The sequence below is a fragment of the Thalassophryne amazonica genome, chromosome 1, assembly GCF_902500255.1.
Source record: "Thalassophryne amazonica chromosome 1, fThaAma1.1, whole genome shotgun sequence".
NCBI classification, from domain to species: Eukaryota; Metazoa; Chordata; class Actinopteri; order Batrachoidiformes; family Batrachoididae; genus Thalassophryne; species Thalassophryne amazonica.
The window spans coordinates 119,354,742-119,377,319 of record NC_047103.1 but is presented as its reverse complement, the minus strand read 5'-3'; the positions used below and the strand labels follow the sequence as shown (position 1 = coordinate 119,377,319).

General features: G+C 40.1%; 1 protein-coding gene across 1 annotated transcript in view; it reads right to left on the bottom strand.

Moving 5' to 3' along the window:
* Window positions 1-22,578, bottom strand: part of LOC117513590 (ATP-dependent RNA helicase DDX3X-like) — a 156,469-nt gene that overhangs the window by 34,987 nt on the left and 98,904 nt on the right. The window contains 1 exon segment of the mRNA XM_034173772.1: window positions 7,456-7,506. Coding sequence (XP_034029663.1) covers window positions 7,456-7,506 — 51 coding nt within the window.

Genomic DNA, 22,578 nt, shown 5'->3' with positions numbered 1-22,578 from the left:
CACCCCTTTGAGTCTGGTGTGCTTGAGGTTTCTTCCTCAGAGGGAGTTTTTCCTTACCACTGCTGCTCTGGGGGTTAGTCAGGTTAGACTTTACTTGTGTGAAGCACCTTGAGGCAACTCTGTTGTGATTTAGCGCTATATAAATGAAAATAAATTGAAATTGGTGTAGAAAAATAAAAGTATCAGCTTGTGGCAGAATGAAGAAAAGACAAAAAGCGCTGCATGCATGTGTGCAACTATGATTATCGACAAACTGGTGAGAGCTGACATTTGCCGTATGGTATGCTTATGTTTTTTTAGGCCAAGGATGAACACTGCCAAAATGGAACACTTACAGGATTAATATTTTTGGAGAAACTACAAATAATAGCTAACAACCGTGAAAAAGATACATTGAAAATTATATTCTGGACTCAGCTGCAATTCCAGCAGGGGGTTGTACATCATCTATATATTAAAGGCATGCGTGCGTGAATGAGTTTACTGAGTAAGTTCAAAGTTGGTACATAATATAATTGTAAAAGTAAGTCCCTTCGGCTGCTCCCTTGTTTGCACTCAGGGTCGCCACAGCAAATCCAAGGTGGATCTGCATGTTGAATTGGCACAAGTTTTACGCCGGATGCCCTTGCTGACGCAACTCCACATTACATGGAGCAATGTGGCAGGGGTGGGATTTGAACCCGGAACCTTCTGAACTGAAACCAAGCGCATTAACCACTTGGCCACCACCCCTACATAATATAATTGTAAATACATTAAAAATACATGGATCGCACAAGAAAGTGAAAACACTTATTTCCATTGTGGTCCATTTAAAAATCTAATGAGAAAATAGAATAAAAATATAATAATAATAGTGTGTATATAATAAGAACTTAAACAATTTATAAATATATTAAGACAGGAAATTAACATAAAAAAATTACATAATTAACAGGAAATAAAATGGCTGAGTTCTTCTTCTATGTTGAGGTCTAAGGGTTCTAAAAACATTCTGGAGTCAAACACCATTCCAACACATTGTAGAAGGTTTGCATAATTTATTACCACCCTTGAAAACTGTCAGCTAGCTCTAAACTCAAACTCAACTCAAACTTCATTTCTCGAGCACATTTAAAACGACAACAGTCAACCAAAGTGCTGTACAAAAAGTGGGCACCAGGTTTGCCCAATAATAAGTAAATAATGCACCACTCTGCATTTAATCATTAGTGATCGATCTCTGCTCCCCTCCACAGCATGTCTTTTTCCTGGTTCTCTCCCTCAGCCCCAACCAGTCCCAGCAGAAGACTGCCCCTCCCTGAGCCTGGTTCTGCTGGAGGTTTCTTCCTGTTAAAAGGGAGTTTTTCCTTCCCACTGTAGCCAAGTGCTTGCTCACAGGGGGTCGTTTTGACCGTTGGGGTTTTACATAATTATTGTATGGCCTTGCCTTACAATATAAAGCGCCTTGGGGCAACTGTTTGTTGTGATTTGGCGCTATATAAAAAAATTGATTGATTGATAATAAACACATTAAAAACAACAATAAAAATTACAGCATGTAATAAAAACAACAGAGGTGCATCTGCTCATTTAGGAAATGCCAGGGAGAAGAAGTGGGTTTTTACTGAGGATATAAAAGTCTCTATGGTCAGGGGAGATCTAATATGGAAGGGGAGACTGTTGCAAAGCCTGTAAGCAGCTGCCGCAAATGCCCTGTTACCTCCAGTCTTTAGCTTTTGGCCCCACCAACAACAGTTGGTCAAAAGACCTTAAGGCTATGGCTGGGGTGTAACGAAGCAGAAGCTCGGAGAGGTACACAGGAGCCAGGCCATTAAGGGCTTTAAAAACAGTTATGAGAAGTTTAAAATCAATGCGATATCGGACCGGGAGCCAGTGGAGGGAGGACAAGACTGGCGTGATGTGGTCATGCTTTTTCTTTCCCGAGAGAAGACAAGCAGCAGCGTTCTGAATGAGGTGAAGGTGGTTGAGAGAGGACTGGTCCAAGCCAACGTACAAGGAGTTACAATAATCTAACCTACTGGTAACAAAGGCATGGATAATCTTCTCCAGGTCCTACAAAACAGGACTTGGTCTTGGCTAAAAAACAAAGATGTTTTAACAACAGCACTGATCTACTTATCACATTTAAAATGGCTGTCAAAAATCACCCCAAGTTTGCTTACACAAGACCAAATGCTGGAAATCAGGGGGCCCAGGATATGAGGTGAGCAGGCTGTGGAAGTGTTTCCGCCAAACACAATCTGTTTTGGATTCATTATGGATTCAAGATTTAGTACATCAGCGCTCATGGTTTAACCTCACTGAAACAATCAAATAATGATCGCATTGAGTGATTGCCTAACAACCTTCTGGATCTGGACATCACCAGCAAAGCAATGAAAAGAAAATTGACATTTTTAAAAGACACCATCATGGGGCAACATATACAAAAGAAAAAGAATAGGGCCTATTTTATAAACACTACCCAATCTAGAGCAATGTGCTATATATATATATATATATATATATATAAAAAAATGTTTATGAGTTCAATGGTACGAATATTTCATGGGTGAAAGCTGGAATGTACCATTCAACAAGGCGAAGCCGAGTTGAATGGTACATTCCAGCTTTTCCCGAATTAAATATTCGTTCCACTGAAAGAATGTAAAAACATTATTTGTTTTACAGAATGGCTAAAATAGATCCTTGTCATTTGATATTTTATTAATTTATAAACAACAGAAAAGGGACTTATATTTTGGTGTTCTACTGCTGCTAAAATCTAAATTGTGAGGTGTAGTCCAGTGATGCTGTGCACTGACTTTGGGCTTCCATAAAAAAAAAAAAAATCATGTCAGCTTTTCATCTGAACAGCTCATCATGCATCCAGACGGTTTACAGTGGAGTGGATTTTGTGTGTGTGTGTGTGTTACAAGAATTAGCACCGTCAGTTAGCTCAATCAAATCGCCATCTCGCTTGTGTTGTTGTCCCGCGCGTGTATACACGTGTTGTTGAGAGAAAGGAAAAACAGAATGATTGAGGTTAGATCGAACACATAAACCACAAACTTGTAACAGATGTGTTGTGACCAGCACATCTGTAAGGTGCTGGTTAGGTTTGAGCCGGTTACACGGATAAAGCATTTTTGACAAGCACAAGCATGATGCGAGTAAAACTCGTCAATATCTGTGCTCGTGCTGAAGGAAAATCCTGATTGGCTAACTGACTGTCTTCACGCTTTGTGATTGGCCAGTCACCCAGTCACTCACAGCGCCCGCCCCTCCCTACACAGACACGTCTCTGCAGCCTGCGCATGCACACACACAGGAACTGATTTCTCTCTCTGTGCTTGGCTTGACTCGTGCTCACGTTGTTGCTCTCTCAGTACTCCTTAGGTTTTCTTCAATTCGCCTCTATTTTGGTTTGTAAGGTACTTAAAGTTATTTGAACTTGTTTCGTAACGTACGGTGCATTTGAAAAGACAGAGCTGAAAACGGCTTGTGTTGTGTCGGTCACTGCCTCCATTTTTTTTTTTTAACGGTTTGTTTGCTGGTGATATAAAGTCAGTTGGAAACCTCTGCTCGTACTGAACGCAGTGCTTTTGAGAAGAATACAGTGAACAAGGCTGACATATTTCCCTGTTTGCCATCACTGGATGTTTGCATGAATTGCCAAGTTCACACAGATCACTAAAAAATAAACAGTCTTGAAACAATAGAAAAATCTCTCTCTCTCTCTCCCCCTCCCTCTCACTCAGGCACGCACACACACTTTAACCCTCTGGGGTCTGAGGGTATTTTTTGGACAGTTCACTCACCTGGCATAAATGTTTTATTATTGCTGTTAACAGCTCTCTGCATTCCACAATCAAGTTTTATGTCTCTTTTTTCAGGACAACCTGTGCTTTCAGAATATACATGTTTTTGTTGTGTTTTATAAGTGTAATAAAGGTTTACAATCAAAAATAGGCAAGGAAAAAATAAAGCAAAAAATAATTTTCCAAACACATTTATTCAAAACACACAGCAAACTATAATAAACAACCGCTTTGATACTTTATAAAGGTAATTTCAGGTCTCATGTCAAAGACTGTACAACAAAAAGGTTCAAACAATAAACACAAATGCACATTTTGAACAATATATACAAAATGGTCTATGCATTTTGTTGTCCATTGATATGGTAAACAGTGCTTTACGCAGAGAAAGCATCAGTGTTATCCAGTAACATTCACATGCAAACTAGTAGCGCAATCACAGTTACACACTCTGTTTGCGCACGTGAGATTGTCATCAGAGTCTCTCTGTCTGCTTCACTGATAACTGTGCATAATGGCGCAGGCCACACTGAGTATGTACTAATAGTATGTACTCACTGGAGCACCCAGGGGGCTATTCAAACGGGCCAACTAGTAACAAATCACTCCTGAAAATGATCTTTGGCTTTTCACGTGAGGTAAATCTGCCCTACGATTGGATTTTGAAAAACCATGCGACGGTGAACCAATTCTGATTGGACACTCACATTGTGCACGTCATCACACAGCTTCTATGAGGAGTACAAAGATGGCCGATGGCTGGCTCGAAAGTCCGCAGAGTTGACTTTTCAGCAAAAAAAGTAAGTTTCTATCTCATATCATTAAAAAGTTATTTACAATTTAGTAAAGCTTGGTCTTAGCCGTCGCATAATCAACATTGTTTAACTTTGTGTGGGGAAAAAAATGCCAAGAACGTTAGGTAGTAAAAAAAAAAAAAAATTGAAAAAACAAAAATCAGTTTGATCATAAAATAAGAAAAGAAATTATGATAAAAGTTGTGTTGAGTATGACAACTGTTGTTCATGCATACTTTGTCCATAATTTCCTACTACACTGAATGTCAATTCTGAGGCTGTTTTGTTACTCATTCATACACTTAAGAATATTCACGTTCTGAGTTTATAAAAAAAACTTGTTCTGTAAGTAGTTCTCTTACTTTTGTGATCAAAATCACTGAATCTCAATTCTGAGGCTGTTCTTTAAATATTCATTCATAGACTTAAGAATATTCATGTTCTGAGTTCATTAAAAAACTTGTTCTGTAAATAGTTGTCTTACTTTTGTGATCAAAAAGATTGATTTGAATCTCAAATTTGAGGTTGTTCTGTAAATAGTTTTCAAATAAACAACAAAGATAGCAACGTCAGAGCAATCCATCTCAATTTCAAGCATAAAATAATGTAGCGATTGAAGCCTGGCCCATTTCTGTTAAACCACACACACTTCTGGTTTAGGCCCCATCCACCCCTACTACAGATACAGATAATTTAGATGGTTCAACAGATACAGATAGTGGTGTACTCACTCAACCCTAGTGCTGGTCACAGCACGTTTGACTGGTACTATATAAATGACCATTTAACATTATTAGGTCATAGTAAATCATGGGGAATTATATTCATGTCACCTGCTTCCCCATCAGTCTGTTATTTGTCGTTTTCTTCAGATTTATTATTTAACTCAAACCTGTGGTCTCATCAAATATAACTGTCACATTATCTTCTCTGTCACTGTTTGAGGTGTCAGTCTCATACGAGTTTTCAGAAACTAACAAAATAACCTTTTGCCTCGGGGCTGCTTGTGGGGATGAACACCGTTTTGAGCTCAGCCAGCCTGCTGCTGTACCACTTTGACGACATGCCGTATTGCTGCATTTCACTATTCAATCATCCAGTATTTTTTTCCCAACAGACCAAAACCCATACTATCATAAAATAATGTGAAACAGTCAGGTGCAGTTTAACGCCAAAACACAATGCAAACCGTGATGACATAAATAATGTCACAGGACAGGGTTCACTTGTGCAAAAAAGACAAGTAGAGCAACAGAGGCCGTTTAAAGAGCTTTTGGACCATTGATTCTGTTGTGTTGTTTTTATTATGTTTTTGTTTTTTTAGGAGCCTATTGCAGCAATCCTGAATTGTATTGCCCTTGACCTATCAGGCAAAAACAACTGGATAATCTCACCACATTGGGATATGTTTCATGAATCACTATATAGGTATACAACATATAGTGTATATGCACTCAGCAATGAGCTACTTGAGCTTTTACATATTTTTGTTTAAGTAGAAATTGATAGTTCTTTATCCAAAATGCTTTCCAAATTAATCCTGTAGTGAAAATAAGTATCTAAACAGAATGTAAGTTCAATTCCAATATAAAACATTGCATATTTATGTACCTTTTATGACAACAAAATAACCACCTAGAACTACTTGGGTTTTGGCAAGGCAGAGAATGGATCAAAGCTAGCAGAACTGGAAGCAGAGTGCGCAGTATGGATAACAGCAAAATATAACAGCAAACCCCCCCCCCCCCCAAAAAACAGAACTGACAGCACAGTGCAGGGTTCCCACACGTACTGGAAAAGTTGGACATTTAGAGTTTTCCAGTCATGGAAATTACCTGGAAATTGATTAAAATGACCAAATATCATAGGAATAATCAATAATTTCTGGGAATTTTAATTGTATTTTAGCCTTCATTTAGATCACCACATAAACATCAGTGTAAATTTTGTTTGAAACTCAGCTGACTGTTGGCGAGATAAGCTGTGCAGTGCCACAGATCTCCTGTCTGCTCAACCAAGTTTCCACAGAGCCTAGGATGTGCCTGAAGTGTGAGCACAAGTCATACAGGCTACTGCTTTGTGAATACAAACACTCACATGACACTCATCCCACTCATCTACATTCATGCAAAAAATAAAAAAGTCCTACAACGTTATCAGCACAGGGAAAATGTTGCTCTGTTCTCTCATTTAAGGCAGTTAACCTGGATAAATGTAGGCTTCATAAAACTGTGTCGGTCTATGTGCCTATATGTATTTAAAATGTACAGATTACACAATTAAGGTTTTTTTTTTATTTTATAAATTTAAAAAAACTCAGCGCTGTTAACCTACAAAAAGATGCCAGGCGACCTTATTGGCCAGTCATGTCCATGTATCACTGCCATTAAATGATATGCCATGCTTGTGAGTAACTGCTATCCTGAATTAGAACAAATTTTTATGGAAAATGTCCTGGAAAGGTCCTTGAAAATGATTTCTTAAAAGGAGTGGGAACCCTGACAGTGTTTTCATGCAGGCATTGTGATTGGGGACACTGGTATTCTACTTAAACATTGACATTATTAAATGAATACATACAAATATGTTGCTCAAAAGATATAAAAAGCCATTCCAATCATGATACAGGACCAAACTCTTGATATGAAGACACAACAAAACAAAACAAATTAAATACTGAAATAAAAGAAAAAAAAATGAAAAAACAAAAACAAGCATATTTAAAATGAGCAAACCTAAATTATGTAAAGACATACAGAACACAAAAGAACCCATTCCATTTACAAAGAAGATTTAAAGCAAGCAAAAGTATATTAAAACATGGAGTAACAGTCAAGTTATTTGAATGAAAACCTTACCAGGTTTCTCTATGTTGTCTCCATTATTTTCTGGTACCTCGCTGGGAATGACTTGGAATGAAACCACACCAAATCACCAAAATGTCAAATGTAGTCACACACCAGTATAACAGTTTTGTATTACAAATGTTTCTCAATGAAGCTATAAAGAGATGTTTCCATGTATTTCCACATAATCTTAAAAAAATTAATTGTATTTTTTTTGTTTTTTAATTATTATTTTGAAGTGATCACTAAAGACACTAAAAAGTATTTTTTTTTTTTTTTTTTTTTTTTTTTTATTTAAGCACAAACAAGAAAGGGGGTTCTAGATGTTTCCCTGTCAATAACAAAATATCATCATTATTGCAACTATGAAGGCAGTCTCAAAATGGCAGATATACCACACTGACTTCAACATGAGACATTTTGTTTTGACTTTGGAAATACAGTACATCTGGAAAAATAAGAGGTTGTCCTATAATCAGGGCTGTCTTACATTTGTGCCAATACAGCACTTTATTTTACCAGAAAGAAAATTTACTTTGGTCTACAAATTCCCAGACCCAGAAAGAAGGGAAAAAATGTTAATATTTCGACATTCGAACATATTAAGACACATAAGGCTGATGTTAAGAGACATGCAATGAAAAACAGTCATGCAACTGTTCTCATATACGGTTGTACAGACATTCACACATCGTCTTGGTGACAGTTTTGTAATTTAATGGACTTGAAATTCTAGTATGGAAAGTCTGGAAAGGCAGAATCCACAGCTGCAATCAAAATGAACCCATTGTATCTGTAAGACATTGTGCTGACATGAAGCAAATTTTATGAAACAATAGCAAGAAGGGTCTTTTTATATAGTCAAAGAAATTTCATAAATACACTATCACTATTGAAAAAATATGCATGTATTCTAATGCCAGCAGTGTTGCCAAAATGATTGGTTATGTTCCCTGTGCAAAACACTGGAGAATTCTACAGAACTGTAGAAAGTGCACCAGCTTGTAATTTCTGACCACAGACTTGTGGCTTTCATGAGGACTCAGTTGAAGTCTTGCAGACAACTTCCTGCCAAATCTGGCCAAACTTCAAAATCAGACTGTTTCTAAGTAATACTCATGCCATCTGGATGAAGGATTTACAGACATTGATACAACTGGCAAGCCAGATGGATTGTAGGAGTTCTTCCACAACTGCACCCTGCAATTTGCTTTAGATTGCATCCAAATCACCAGTATCCATAGGACGAATGTGTACCATATGTGATGGAAATTCCACTACAGGGAGCTGAGAAAGTGGGCTGTGATTGTGCCAAGAGTGCACAAGGTGGTGTTTGTTAGGCCATGTGTGGTCAAGTAACCCTCAGCTTGCTTACAGAGGGATCATAGAAGTTTGTTCCTCCAAACCTACATCTCATCCCACTGCATTTTTGATGGAAGATGGTTCAAGTCTGACAAATGCCTTTGATGTACTGTCATGTTGGGCCAGCTACTTTGAATAGTTGTATAAGGCATTGCAAACCATGTTTGTTTCAATCTGGGAGGGGGGTATCATCCCTACTGACTGATAGAAAGAAGTTCTTGACCCAATCTGGAAAGGAAAAGGCGATTGCATGGATTACAAGAACTGCAGTGATATTACAGGTGTGCCTCAAGAAAATTTGAATTTTGTGAAAAAGTTCAACATTTTTTGCCAGATACGAGGTCTGTTAGAAAAGTATCTGACCTTTTTATTTTTTTCAAAAACCTGATGGATTTGAATCATGTGTGCTTGCATGAGCAAACCTTGAACCTTCGTGCGCATGCGTTAACTTTTTCACGCCTGTCAATTGCATCATTTTCTTTTTAAGCAGCCTTTGTGTGAGGTGTGTGTCGTGCGCTCTGCGTTTTTTCATTCCAAGGAAAAAGACGGAACGACTGGAGCAGCGCCGCATCAAATTTAGCCAGAAACTGGGCAACAGCCAGGTGGAAACCATTCGGATTATTCAGACGGATTTCGGTGACGATCCTGTGGGGATCACACAGATTAAGGAGCGGTACAACCAGTTTAAAGACGGCCGCACAATGGTTGGCCATCAACATGCTGAAATGACCAGATCATTTCCAAAGTGAACGTTGTGGTGATGTGGGACCGTCGTGTGACTATCTGAAAATTGCGGAAGAGGTGGACATCAGCACTTTTTCGGAACATTCCACTGTGACAGAAGATTTGGCCATGAAAAGACTGGCGGTGAAAATCATGCCGATGGCTTCGGCACAAAGCTGCCGACGGCAGAGCAAAAGCACCTTTGTGTTGAAGCCTCACAGGACATGTTGTGACATGCCCACCTCTTTCACAATTTCTCGGATAGTCACATGACTGAAAAGTCACCGAAAGCCGTCTGAATCATCCGAATGGTTTCCACCTGGCTGTAGCCCAGTTTCTGGCAAAATTTGATGCGGCGCTGCTCCAGTCGTTCCATCTTTTTCCTTGAAATGAAAATCCGCCGAGCGCGCTGCACACGTCCCACACAAAGGCTGCTTACCAGGAAATGACGCAATCGACAGGCGTGAAAAAGTTCACGCATGCGCACGAAGGTTCAAGGTTGGCTCATGCAAACACACATGATTCAAATCCATCAGGTTTTTGAAAAAATAAAAAGGTCCGATACTTGTAGACTTATTACATATAAACTAAAATGCTTCTAGCATTTTTTTATTTTGATATTTATGGCCTACAGCTGCAAAAATAGAAAAAAACATCTCAAAATAATTTCAAGTATGAGTAACTCACTATTTATGCAATACAAATACCATCTCTCTCAGCCTGGTTCAGTATGCATAACCATACTCATGGGGAAGATTTCTGACTTGACAAGTGTCCAGAAGAAACTGACAACCTCCAGAAGAAAGGCAGGGCACAGAAGGTCACTGCTGGAACTGGTTGTTCACAAGAGTGCTGTATCAAAGCTTACTCATGGAATGGTCACTGGAAGGGAAAATGTGGCCGGAAAAGATGCACTAGCAAATGGGATTACTGCAGCCTTGAGAATATTGTCAAGCAAAGCTGACTGAAGAACTTGGGGTAGCTTCACAAGGAATGGACTGAGGCTGGAGTCACTGTATCAAGAGCCACCACACAGGAACATGTTTGGGAAATGGGCTGCAAATGTTAGTGTTACTGATTTGTTGTGTTTTTGTAGTTTAATTAGTTTAGTCATTTTAGTTAAGTGTCATGTTGACGTTACAATGAGTGAGAAATGCAGTGCATTTGATGTCTTCCACCACCGTTTGTTTGTAGGTGTGTAAAATTAAAGCACCTGCTTGGAATAGAATGCAGAAAAAAGCTCTGTGTGTGTGCCTGCGCATAACTTCAATCACTGAGAAACTGTGGAGAGCTGACATTTGCCGTTTGGTATGCTTATGTATTTTGGGTCATGGATGAACGCTGCCAAAATGGAACATTGATAAGCCTAAGATTTTTGGAGAAACTATGGATATTAGCTATCAACAATGAACAATGGATGTTGATAATTACATTCTGGACTCACATGCCATTCCAGCAGGGGACAGTAAATCATCTATATATTAAAAACATGCGTGAGTGTATGAATTTATTTAGTAAGTACATAATATAATTGTAAATATATTAAAAATACATGGATGACACAAGAAAGTGAAACACGTATTTCAATTGTGGTCCAGATAAAAAATGAAAGTAGTAAAATACAATAGATGTTTACAGTGATTTCATTTCTGCAATGAAATTCTGAAAATAAAATAATAATGATAATTATAATAGCGTGTATATGACAACAAGAACCTATGAAAACATTAAGACAGTAAATTAACATAAAAAATACATATGTAACAGGAAATAAAAGAGTTGAGTTCTTCTAAAAACTGCTGCGGTCTAAGGTCTAAGATTCTCAAACATTCTGGACTCACAGGCATGTACATGTGTTACCGTATGCAACAACGTGCTAGTATATGACTGCGGCTGGGGTGGTGGCAGAGTGGTTATTGCACATGATTTCAGTGTGGAAGGCTGCCAGTTGAAACACCACCTCTGCCACATTTCACCATTTTATGTGGAGTTGCATCAGGGAGGGCGCCTTGCAGCAATATTCTGGCAGGACAACATGCAGGGTGACCTTGGAGCTGCTGTGGCGAACTTGAGTACACACAAGGGGGCAGGTGACCTAATCCACCTCATTGTTGTGCAGATATTTACTGCATGTATGTCACTGTCACCCAGTTAATGAGTAATTGTGGATCTATCTCACCCATATCATTTTTACTTATGTGTCAGTTTCACCTACATTGCCGGTATATACAACCCCTGGCAATAATTATGGAATTACCGGCCTCGGAGGATGTTCATTCAGTTGTTTAATTTGTAGAAAAAAAGCAGATCACAGACATGACACAAAACTAAAGTCATTTCAAATGGCAATTTTCTGGCTTTAAGAAACACTATAAGAAATCAGGAAAAATAATTGTGGCAATCAGTAATGGTTACTTTTTTAGACCAAGCAGAGGGAAAAAAATATGGACTCATTCAATTCTGAGGAATAAATTATGGACTCACCCTGTAAATTTTCATCCCCAAAACTAACACCTGCATCAAATCAGATCTGCTCGTTAGTCTGCATCTAAAAAGGAGTGATCACATCTTGGAGAGCTGTTGCACCAAGTGGACTGACATGAATCATGGCTCCAACACGAGAGATGTCAATTGAAACAAAGAGGATGATCAAACTCTTAAAAGAGGGTAAATCATCAAGCAATGTTGCAAAAGATGTTGGTTGTTCACAGTCAGCTGTGTCTAAACTCTAGACCAATTACAAACAACATGGGAAGGTTGTTAAAGGCAAACATACTGGTAGACCAAGGAAGACAAAGCCTCAAGACAGAAAACTTAAAGCAAAAATCGAAAATGCACAACAAAACAAATGAGGAACGAATGGGAGGAAACTGGAGTCAACGTCTGTGACCGAACTATAAAAAACCACCTAAAGGAAATGGGATTTACATACAGAAAAGCTAAACGAAAGCCATCATTAACACCTAAACAGAAAAAAAACAAGGTTATAATGGGCTAAGGAAAAGCAATCGTGAACTGTGGATGACTGGATGAAAGTCATATTCAGTGATGAATCTTGAATCTGCATTGGGCAAGGTGATGATGCTGGAACTTTTGTTTGGTGCCGTTCCAATGAGATTTATAAAGATGACTGCCTGAATAGAACATGTAAATTTCCACAGTCATTGATGATATGGGGCTGCATGTCAGGTAAAGGCACTGGGGAGATGGCTGTCATTACATCATCAATAAATGCACAAGTTTATGTTGATATTTTGGACACTTTTCTTATCCCATCAATTGAAAGGATGTTTGGGGATGATGAAATAATTTTTCAAGACGATAATGCATCTTGCCATAGAGCAAAAACTGTGAAAACATTCCTTGCAAAAAGACACATAGGGTCAATGTCATGGCCTGCAAATAGTCCGGATCTTAATCCAATTGAAAATCTTTGGTGGAAGTTGAAGAAAATGGTCCATGACAAGGCTCCAACCTGTAAAGCTGATCTGGCAACAGCAATCAGAGAAAGTTGGAGCCAGATTGATGAAGAGTACTGTTTGTCACTCATTAAGTCCATGCCTCAGAGACTGCAAGCTGTTATAAAAGCCAGAGGTGGTGCAACAAAATACTAGTGATGTGTTGGAGCATTCTTTTGTTTTTCATGATTCCATAATTTTTTCCTCAGAATTGAGTGATTCCATATTTTTTTTCTCTCTGCTTGGTCTAAAAAGGTTACCGTTACTGACTGCCACAATTTTTTTCCTGATTTCTTATAGTGTTTCTTAAAGCCAGAAAGTTGCCATTTGAAATGACTTTAGTTTTGTGTCATGTCTGTGATCTGCTTTTTTCTACAAAATTAAACAACTGAATGAACATCCTCCGAGGCCGGTGATTCCATAAATTTTGCCAGGGGTTGTATATCAATGGGCGACACCCAGATGTAATTCAGCTGTCCTTCTGGAGGTGCCTGGGGTCTATTATATATTCACTGGAGGCATAACACATCATTTGCTTTGTTAACCGTATATCCAACAACACATCAACTGTCGCTTTTATTCACATGTACCTATGTGTTCATGTTTGAGTATAGTTACTGTGGTCAGCACACTCTGATCATGAGTGTGCTATGTGACATCTATTCATGTATGTTATGTGTCACCCTTATGCCACAGGTTTGTGTGTAACCATTGGTCATATTCAGTGTATGAGCTGCACTTGACGTGCTGGGTGTGACATAGTGACACCAGTACATCATTGTATCATCACATGATAGGGCACACAGGGTGGTAATGGCATTTATGGGTGTCCCCGACATCACGTACATCCCCATATGCAGTGTACATGTGTCATGTATCATCCAACTCACAGTCACCACAGTATGTGATGTACAGCCAGCTACTGGTGGGTGTCAGGGCCACATTGACGGGGTGGTGTACATGTGGGGCAGAGCTCTCACTCCTTATGTGGGCCACGTGGGTTGGGATGGGTGTGGAGGGTGATGGGCGGATGCAGTGGAGGGGAGACAGACACGTAGTGGTCATGGTTACAGGTAGGGGAGGGGTATGTGTGGGTGCATGTGTACAACTGTGTGGAGAAAGTGTTTATCGTAATGGGGGCACGTGGATGTGGCATGTGGGTTGTCAGCCGTCCACCACACGGTCCTGCCAGCGCATGGCACCAGCAGGGCTGTTAAAGTACTGCTTCAGGGCTTTGCGCTGGCTCCTTCCAGCCCTAGTGCCCCAACGGTCATCTGCCACGACCTGCATGTCGGCAAGCTGGGCGTGCTCGCTCCGGGCCCCTGGCATGAGGTTGTGCTCCTCATCCTCCATGTGCACCATGTTGATGTGGAGACCAGGGTACCGCATCCTCATGAGGTTGTGCAGGCAGACACAACACACTATGATGTACTGAACGATGGACGGCCCTGGCTGCAGGGTGGTGAGGAGGACCTGTTATCTCTGGGGCAGGATTCCAAAGACGTTCTCCACCACATGTCACCCCCTGGAGATCCAGTAGTTATATCCCTCTTGAGGTTCCCTGTGGCTGTATGGCTTCATCAGGTACGTCGTGATCCCGGAGGCACCATCACCCAGGATGAAGTGTGGTGTGGTCTCATCATCATGGGGTAAGGGGCTGGCTCAGGGACCTATCCATGGACCTATCTTCCATCCACTGCTTCAGCTCTTACTCATTGAAGATCTGGGTGTCTGACATACTGACACATGCCCCAATCTCCACCCAGCGGAAGTTGTAGTCCCCATCTATGGTGCCACCAGGACCACTGAGAAGAACCCCTTGTAATTGTGGTACAAGGAGCCACTCCTGGCTGGTTTCCTGATGGCCACATGCTTCCCATCCAGGGCACCCATCGTATGGGGAATCTGCCACCTGCGTCAAAAAAGACCTCCTCGATGGGTGTCCATTCCTCCGGTGTAGTGGGGCAGACGATGACCTCATTCTTATCTTCATCTACGATGACCTGGCAGACCTTGGGGATGATGAGGCTGATGGTGTTGCGCGCCACAGGGAAGCTGTACATCAGGCTGGGGTATTTATCACCTAACACCAGGTGGTGTTAGGTGTTAACCTGATGGTGATGGTCAGCTTCAGGCCATCACTATCCCTCTGTACCAACTCATCAAACATGGCAGACACCATCCTCAAGTAGTTGGGGAAGGCCTGTGGGTCTTCCACTCGGAGCTCCTCCATGAGCCTGGTGTAGTGGCTGTACAGCCTCTTCCTTTCCTCTGCCAGCCATAGGTCCGGTCTGGTATCGTCTGAGTCTCCTCCTTATTGTTTGCTCCTGACTTCCACGAGCTGCTCCAGCACCTGTTGCTGGAGGACAGCAATTTGCAGCAGGGACTACATGGTCATCGGGGTCCATACTCTCAGTAGTCTGGGCATGATGACTCAGTTGCAGTGGGTGGGCTTTTATACCCTGTTGGGGACATTTCCACCACCATTCGTAGTACACTCGAGACATTTGTGTCACATTCTGGGTACACTCCTGTTATTCGGGATGCATTCCCTTTTGGTCATTACATATTTGACACTCAGTCGGCGCACATTCTGGAGGCGTTCTGGCTGCCTTTGAGGTCCATTCATACAGCATTCGGGGCGCCAAACGAGCAGCCCTCAGATGTTATTTGGACAGCGTTTGGGCCTCTGTCGTATGGCATTCGGGAGGCATTCTGCATAGTCCTGCTGCATGTTGCCGGCATTGCTGGGATTCATGCTATGTTCCTGTTGCATTCAGCCTGCATTCTGGGTATTCGTACTGTGCTCCAGGTGCATTTGACCTGCATTTGGAAGCTGCTGCACATGGAATCTTGGAATGTGTGTGAAATATTCAAGGTGGCTTTGGCGCACATTCTGGGTTTTCAAATGGTATTCGTACACAGTTGTTGGAATCTCTCTTCCTCCCAAGTGTGTCTCAAAGTTTAACCTTTTTTTCCCCATTCCAGCTGATTCTGCTTGATTCCTGCTCATTCATGTTAATTGTGACGTGGCCTTAAGCCAGGGGTGGGCAATTAATTTTTACAAGGGGCCACATAGAGAACCTGAATTATGTCCGAGGGCCACACCATCGATAACTCAGCTGTCTCCCATTACAAATTTTACAAAAAATTACCTATTTAATAGCTTTTATAGGTATTTTTTATTATTGTAATAATATGTAAATATACCTAAATAAACCTCTACATAATGATTTGCAACACACAAGCTTGACATTTCTAATATATGTAATAATAATCACAGACCTCATGAGGGCCGGACAGAGACATGCAAAGGGCCACATGTGGCCCCCGGGCCGCAGTTTGCCCAGGTCTGCCTTAAGCATTTTATGACAACTGTCTGCAATAATATGTCTTGCTGTTTGGGAAACTGGCCTAACAGAATGTAAGAGGCATGTGTGGCAAGGATGACCAAAAGACATCTCTACAAAACAAAACTTGGCTTTAATTTTCCACTTTTAACAAAGAAATGATTTCCCAGACATTCCTAAGGCTGGAATGTCTTAAGCGGAATAACTGTGTTATCACTTTACTTGGTACCAGACACCAAAGGCCTCTCATACCCTTCTACAAAGTGCCTTAAACTGACAAGCCTAAGCCTGGAACATATCAAAGTGACATCAAATTGTTTTGCTAGCGAGCACGGTGCCAGGAAATGTCAACACCCAAGTAGTCTTTTATAAATGTATAGCATCCCACATCTCCAGAAGCATTCTTGTTTGCTAAAACAGCCTTCTCAACTCAGCCAGATGGCAAACGTTCAGTGGTCATACAACAATCAGTGATGGAAGTGATGGAACTACAGTGCTCCCCTTTTGCAAGGACACAGACCCCCGAGTACACAAATATACTTTAACAAAGAAAAGAGAGAAAATTGTTATTTCTTTTGCTGTTATTATACTTATTATATATTATACTTATTTATATTCCAATTTAACCGTTAATATGTTTCTTTCATGTGATGTTATGAGTCTTCCTTTTACATAATATGTTGGTGCAGATTTAAACATTATTTGTTGATTAGGCTAGATTACATACAATTTAATTAATCCCTTAGGAAGACTCCCTCTGGGAAATTAAGGTTCCAACAGCATTGGAGAGTAGCACACAGGGTAAGAGAACACAGAGTATCAAAAATAAAAGAAACAATTTGCAAAAAGTAAATACCAATATAAATAGCAGAAGTACTGTCTTACTGGCTACAATTCAGGGTCCTCACCAGCATTATAACAGTGAAATGGCCCGTTACACTGCCTGAAAAAATTATGGTGCAGTTGGCCTATTACACTGTTTCCAAAGGTGTGTAGTGGGAAAATTATCATTTTTTTCCATCAATCTCAGTCAAAACTATTTAAAGATGTAAATCGTGACTCACTTTTCTGCTGATTAAAGTCGTTACTGGACTATCGTCGGTTATTGTTGGCAAGAAAAAAGAATCGTCTGCCATTTCATACCGTAGGTTTTTTTCTGTTCATCATAACGTGCCTTTTCCGTGGGACAGCTCACGAATATTCTCTAGTGTGGATCGTTGCACAGCTATGGGAAAAGTTCTTGGGGAAAAAGTTCTTAAACAGCCGCTAAAGTTCTCCTGCAGTGTGCTGCGCACCAAGCGCTGGGGAAAAGCTGTCCAACAGCCGCTAAGGTTCTGCAGAAGCTAAAGTTCTCCAGTTAACGAGCAGTGCACCAAGCGCTGCAGGATAGGGGAGACCAGGGACAGCTTCACCTGGAAGATTTTTAAATTTATAACTCTCTGAAACACTATTGCCTGTATTTTGAGTGCCCACTTTTGTGAAGTCATAGGTTTTTTAATTTTTTTATTTTTGTTACAGCCTTACTTTAAAGCCAAAAGAAACGAGGTGTCAGGTCAAAACACAGAACAGTGTAGACGTGTGTCAGGAATATCAGAACTGCTAATTTATACACAGCAGTTTATTAAAGAAAATCTTTGTGTTTTTTTCTTTACATTAAATTCCTTTAAGCAAAAAAAAGAATATTCTTGGGAAATGTTTGATGTTTGTCAGTAAATTAAAACCATAACTTATCTGTGGGTTGTTGTTTCAGGTGAGATGATTTTTTGATTAACATTATAAGGAAACTTGAAAAAATAGCATGAAAAGTAACATGTACATTTTTAAGTCTGGTAAATTCATTCATTCATATCTGCATTTCAACCAGAAATAAAGACACCGTAAATAAATATAAATATTTATTATAAACACAACGAGATGATGTAACAATGACTGCAGTGTGTTTGTTCATTAGGATAATAAACCTCATGATTAAATCATTTGTTAGTTTAGTCATTTCAACACTAAATTATGTCCTTATTGACTATGTGATTGCTTTTAATGTTGTAATCAGGAGAGAGTAATTACTAAAATATGAATTTCACTATTCTAGTGCTTGTGAATGTTTTAAAATTATGCACAATAGGGGCGGGGCTTCTTCTACCTGTGCAAATGCCTTTTTGACTGAACATTTGACTTCATCTACATGTTCAATGAGTCATTCATTTAATGCTAAAAAAGGATGAAGTTTTTTCAAATAATAAAATAGTTGCTGTTTAAAAAGCCTGTTTTATTTAAAAGTGTAGCAGCAGGTGTGAGTTTGCAGAGACAACAGGTGAGCTGCACCCTCAGGACATTTGATCAGATGAAGGTCTCCTTTGCAGCTTCAACCTCAAATTGGTGGTGTGAGTTTTTAGAGACACTTTCCTCCCATTTTTAAGCACAGGGATGTTCTCTTCTTCCATCTGGACTTCAGATTTAGGTATATTTAGACAAACAAAGAAGGCCCTTTATAAACCCACATTGCAAAAGCTGTGTGTGTGTGTGGGGGGGGGCATAAGCCTAAACAGAGTGAGGAGTTGAACAGTCTGATGGCCTGAGGGACAAAGGAGATTTTCAGCCTGTTGGTCCTGCAATTGGGAAGGGGCTGAACAGGCTCCTCTGGTTGCTGATGATGGTGTGCAGAGGGCGACCAACATCGTGATTATCACTGAATGTCATGGTGTAAACAGTGTTTTTGTTCATCACTTTCTCTTTCTAGGTTAAGTTTAGAAGATGACTTCCAGTCAGCTTATATTTGTTAGGCAAAGAAGCAAGAAGGTACAGTGTATCCAGAAAGTATTCACAGCGGTTATTTTTTTCCACATTTTGTTATGTGACAGTCTTATTTCAAAATGGAGTAAATTAATTTTTTTCCCCAAAAATTCTACTGGTAAGACCCCATAACGACAACATGAAAAATAATTTTGTTTTTTAAATTTTTGCAAATTGATTCAAAATAAAAACTAAGAAATCACATGTACATCAGGATTCACACCCTTTGCTCAATACTTTGTTGATGCACCTTTAGCAACAATTACAGCCTCAAGTCTTCTTGAATATGATGCCACAAGCTTGGCGCACCTATCTTTGGGCAGTTTTGCCCATTCCTCTTTGTAGCACCTCTCAAGCTCAATCAGGTTGGATGGGGAGCATCAGTGCACAGCCATTTTCAGATCTCTCCAGAGATGTTCAATCAGATTCAGGTTTGGGCTTTGGCTGGGCCGCTCAAGGACATTCACAGAGTTGTCCTGAAGCCAATTCTTTGATATCTTGGCTGTGTGATTAGGATCATTGTCCTGCTGAAAGGTGAACCTTTGCCCCCAGTCTGAGGTCAAGAGCACTCTGGAGCAGGTTTTCATCGAGGATGTCCCTGTACATTGCTGCATTCATCTTTCCCTCAATCCTGACTAGTCTCCCAGTTCCTGCCACTGAAAAACATCCCCACAGCATGATGCTGCCACCACGATTCCCTGTAGTGATGATGCTTGGTTTCCGCCAAACATGATGCCTGGTCTGTTGAGACAGAGTTCAGTCTTTGTCTCATCAGATTAGAGAATTTTATTTCTCATGGTCTGAGAGTCCTTCAGGTGCCTTTTGGCAAAGTATACGAGGGCTGTCCGTAAAGTATAGGTCCTTTTTATTTTTTTCAAAAACTATATGGATTTCATTCATATGTTTTTACGTCAGACATGCTTGAACCCTCGTGCGCATGCGTGAGTTTTTCCACGCCTGTCGGTGACGTCATTCGCCTGTGAGCACTCCTTGTGGGAGGAGTCGTCCAGCCCCTCATCGGAATTCCTTTGTCTGAGAAGTTGCTGAGAGACTGGCGCTTTGTTTGATCACAATTTTTTCTAAACCTGTGAGACACATCGAAGTGGACATGGTTCGAAAAATTAAGCTGGTCTTCAGTGAAAATTTTAACAGCTGATGAGAGATTTTGAGGTGATACTGTCGCTTTAAGGACTTTTCACGGTGCGAGACGTCGCACAGCGCTCTCAGGCGGCGTCATCAGCCTGTTTCAAGCTTAAAACCTCCACATTTCAGGCTCTATTGATCCAGGACGTCGTGAGAGAACAGAGAAGTTTCAGAAGAAGTCGGTTTCAGCATTTTATCCGGATATTCCACTGTTAAAGGAGATTTTTTTAATGAAAGACGTGCGGGCGGATTGCAGCGTCGGCTCGCAGCTGCCGCGACGCTCCGCCACAGGAAAAACACCTCTGTTGGAAGCCTTGAGGACAAGTTGGAACATCTCCAGCTGATAAACAATTTCTCATATACTCACTCCACTGAAAGCCATCAAAAGCTGCCTGGATTTTACAAATGGTTATCAACACGGAGGTGTTTTTCCTGTGCCGCCGCGCCGCGTCGGCTGCGTCCCGACTTCTTCCATTTATGGATGATGGAGGCCACTGTGTTCATTGGGACCTTCAAAGCAGCAGAAATGTTTCTGTATCCTTCCAGATTTGTGCATCGAGACAATCCTGTCTCAGAGGTCTACAGACAATTCCTTTGACCTCATGCTTGGTTTGTGCTCTGACATGCACAGTCAGCTGTGGGACCTTATATGTAGACAGGTGTGTGCCTTAATATATATATATATATATATATATATATATATCTTTTTCACATTGTCATTGTATGTAGGACTAAGGAAAAAAATGAATTTTATTATTTTGGAATAAGACTGCATTAGAAAATGTGGAAAGAGTAAAGCACTGTGAAAACTTTCAGGATGCACTGTATATGCCATTCTAATCCAATTATATTTTTATCCGTTTTACTGGCAACCGTATATTCCAGCATTAACATCCGCAAACCATCAGACAGAACAGGGTTATTCCCTAATTAATTGTAACTGATGTATTTTCTCAAATAACTTCCTGCTGGAAGCAATCTGATGTCAAGTGGGTGGAGCCTGCGACAATGTGCAAAGTGTCCTTTGAAAGGATCCCAAAGAAAGGAAGCCCTCTCTTCCTTGGACCTCTTTAAATTAAAAGGGAATTTGTGAGTTTTCAAATTCTTCTATTTCTACTCAATGCCAAAATTTTTTTGTTTTTTTTTTTGTTAAAGGACCATGTACGATAATAATAATAACACACACACACACACACATATATATATATATATATATATATATATACACCTTTATTTAACCAGGTAAAAAACTCATTGAGATTAAAACCTCTTTTTCAAGAGTGACCTGGCCAAGATGGCAACACAAAAGCAAAGTAGTTACATCAAACACAAAACACACTCATTCGAAAAACAGAATTGCAATACATGGTTACAAAACGCAATTACACAGTCCAATTGTCCTTAACTCTCTGTTATTTATGATTGTTTTAAATTCTCCCAAAGTTACAAGATGTGTCAATTTGACGTCCTTCTGCAAAATGTTCCATGTGATCGGGGCAGCAACTTTAAAAGCCTTTTTGCCCAATTCAGTTCTGACTCTTGGGACCTGCATCAGTATAACGTCTTGAGAGCGCAGGCCATAAGCGCTGAGGTTTCTACACATACGAATATGAACGTATATAAACACAAATATGAAGACAGAAGTCCAAGAATACATCTATAGATAAAAATCAGCCAATGAGAGCATCAACGAAACAGACAAGGATGAACACTGTGCAGCTGCATATAATGAGCAGTGATGTACACGATAACTGCAACCAGTAATAAAACGTAAAGCACAATGGTATACAGCATCCAGTTTCAATAAAAACTGATGGAGCATTCATAAAAAGCAAGTCTCCATAGTCCAACAAGGGCAGAAAGACTGTGGTGATCAGTTCTTTTTTCTAGCATGCAAAGAAAAACATGATTTATTTCTAAAAAAGAAACCCAGTTTCAATTTCAGTATGCGATTTAAAAGACAAGTTCTCATCAATTAAGATGCCCAAGTACTTGTAAGATGTGACCATTTCAATTTCTGCTCCATAAATGGTTGACAACTTAGGAAGGGGAAATGGAAGCTGCTTGCGAATTGAAAACAGCATAGTCTTTGATTTGTCTGCATTCAGCACCAACTTGAGCTGTTTCAAACGGAGCTGAACAGTCTCAAAGGCCGACTGCAACAACTCAAGTGATTTTAAGGCTGAGAAAGCGAAGCAGTAAATTACAGTGTCATCAGCATAAAAATGTAATGTAGCATCAGACAAATCATCACAAAGATTATATACATAAAGTGTAAACAACAAAGGCCCCAGTATAGAGCCTTGAGG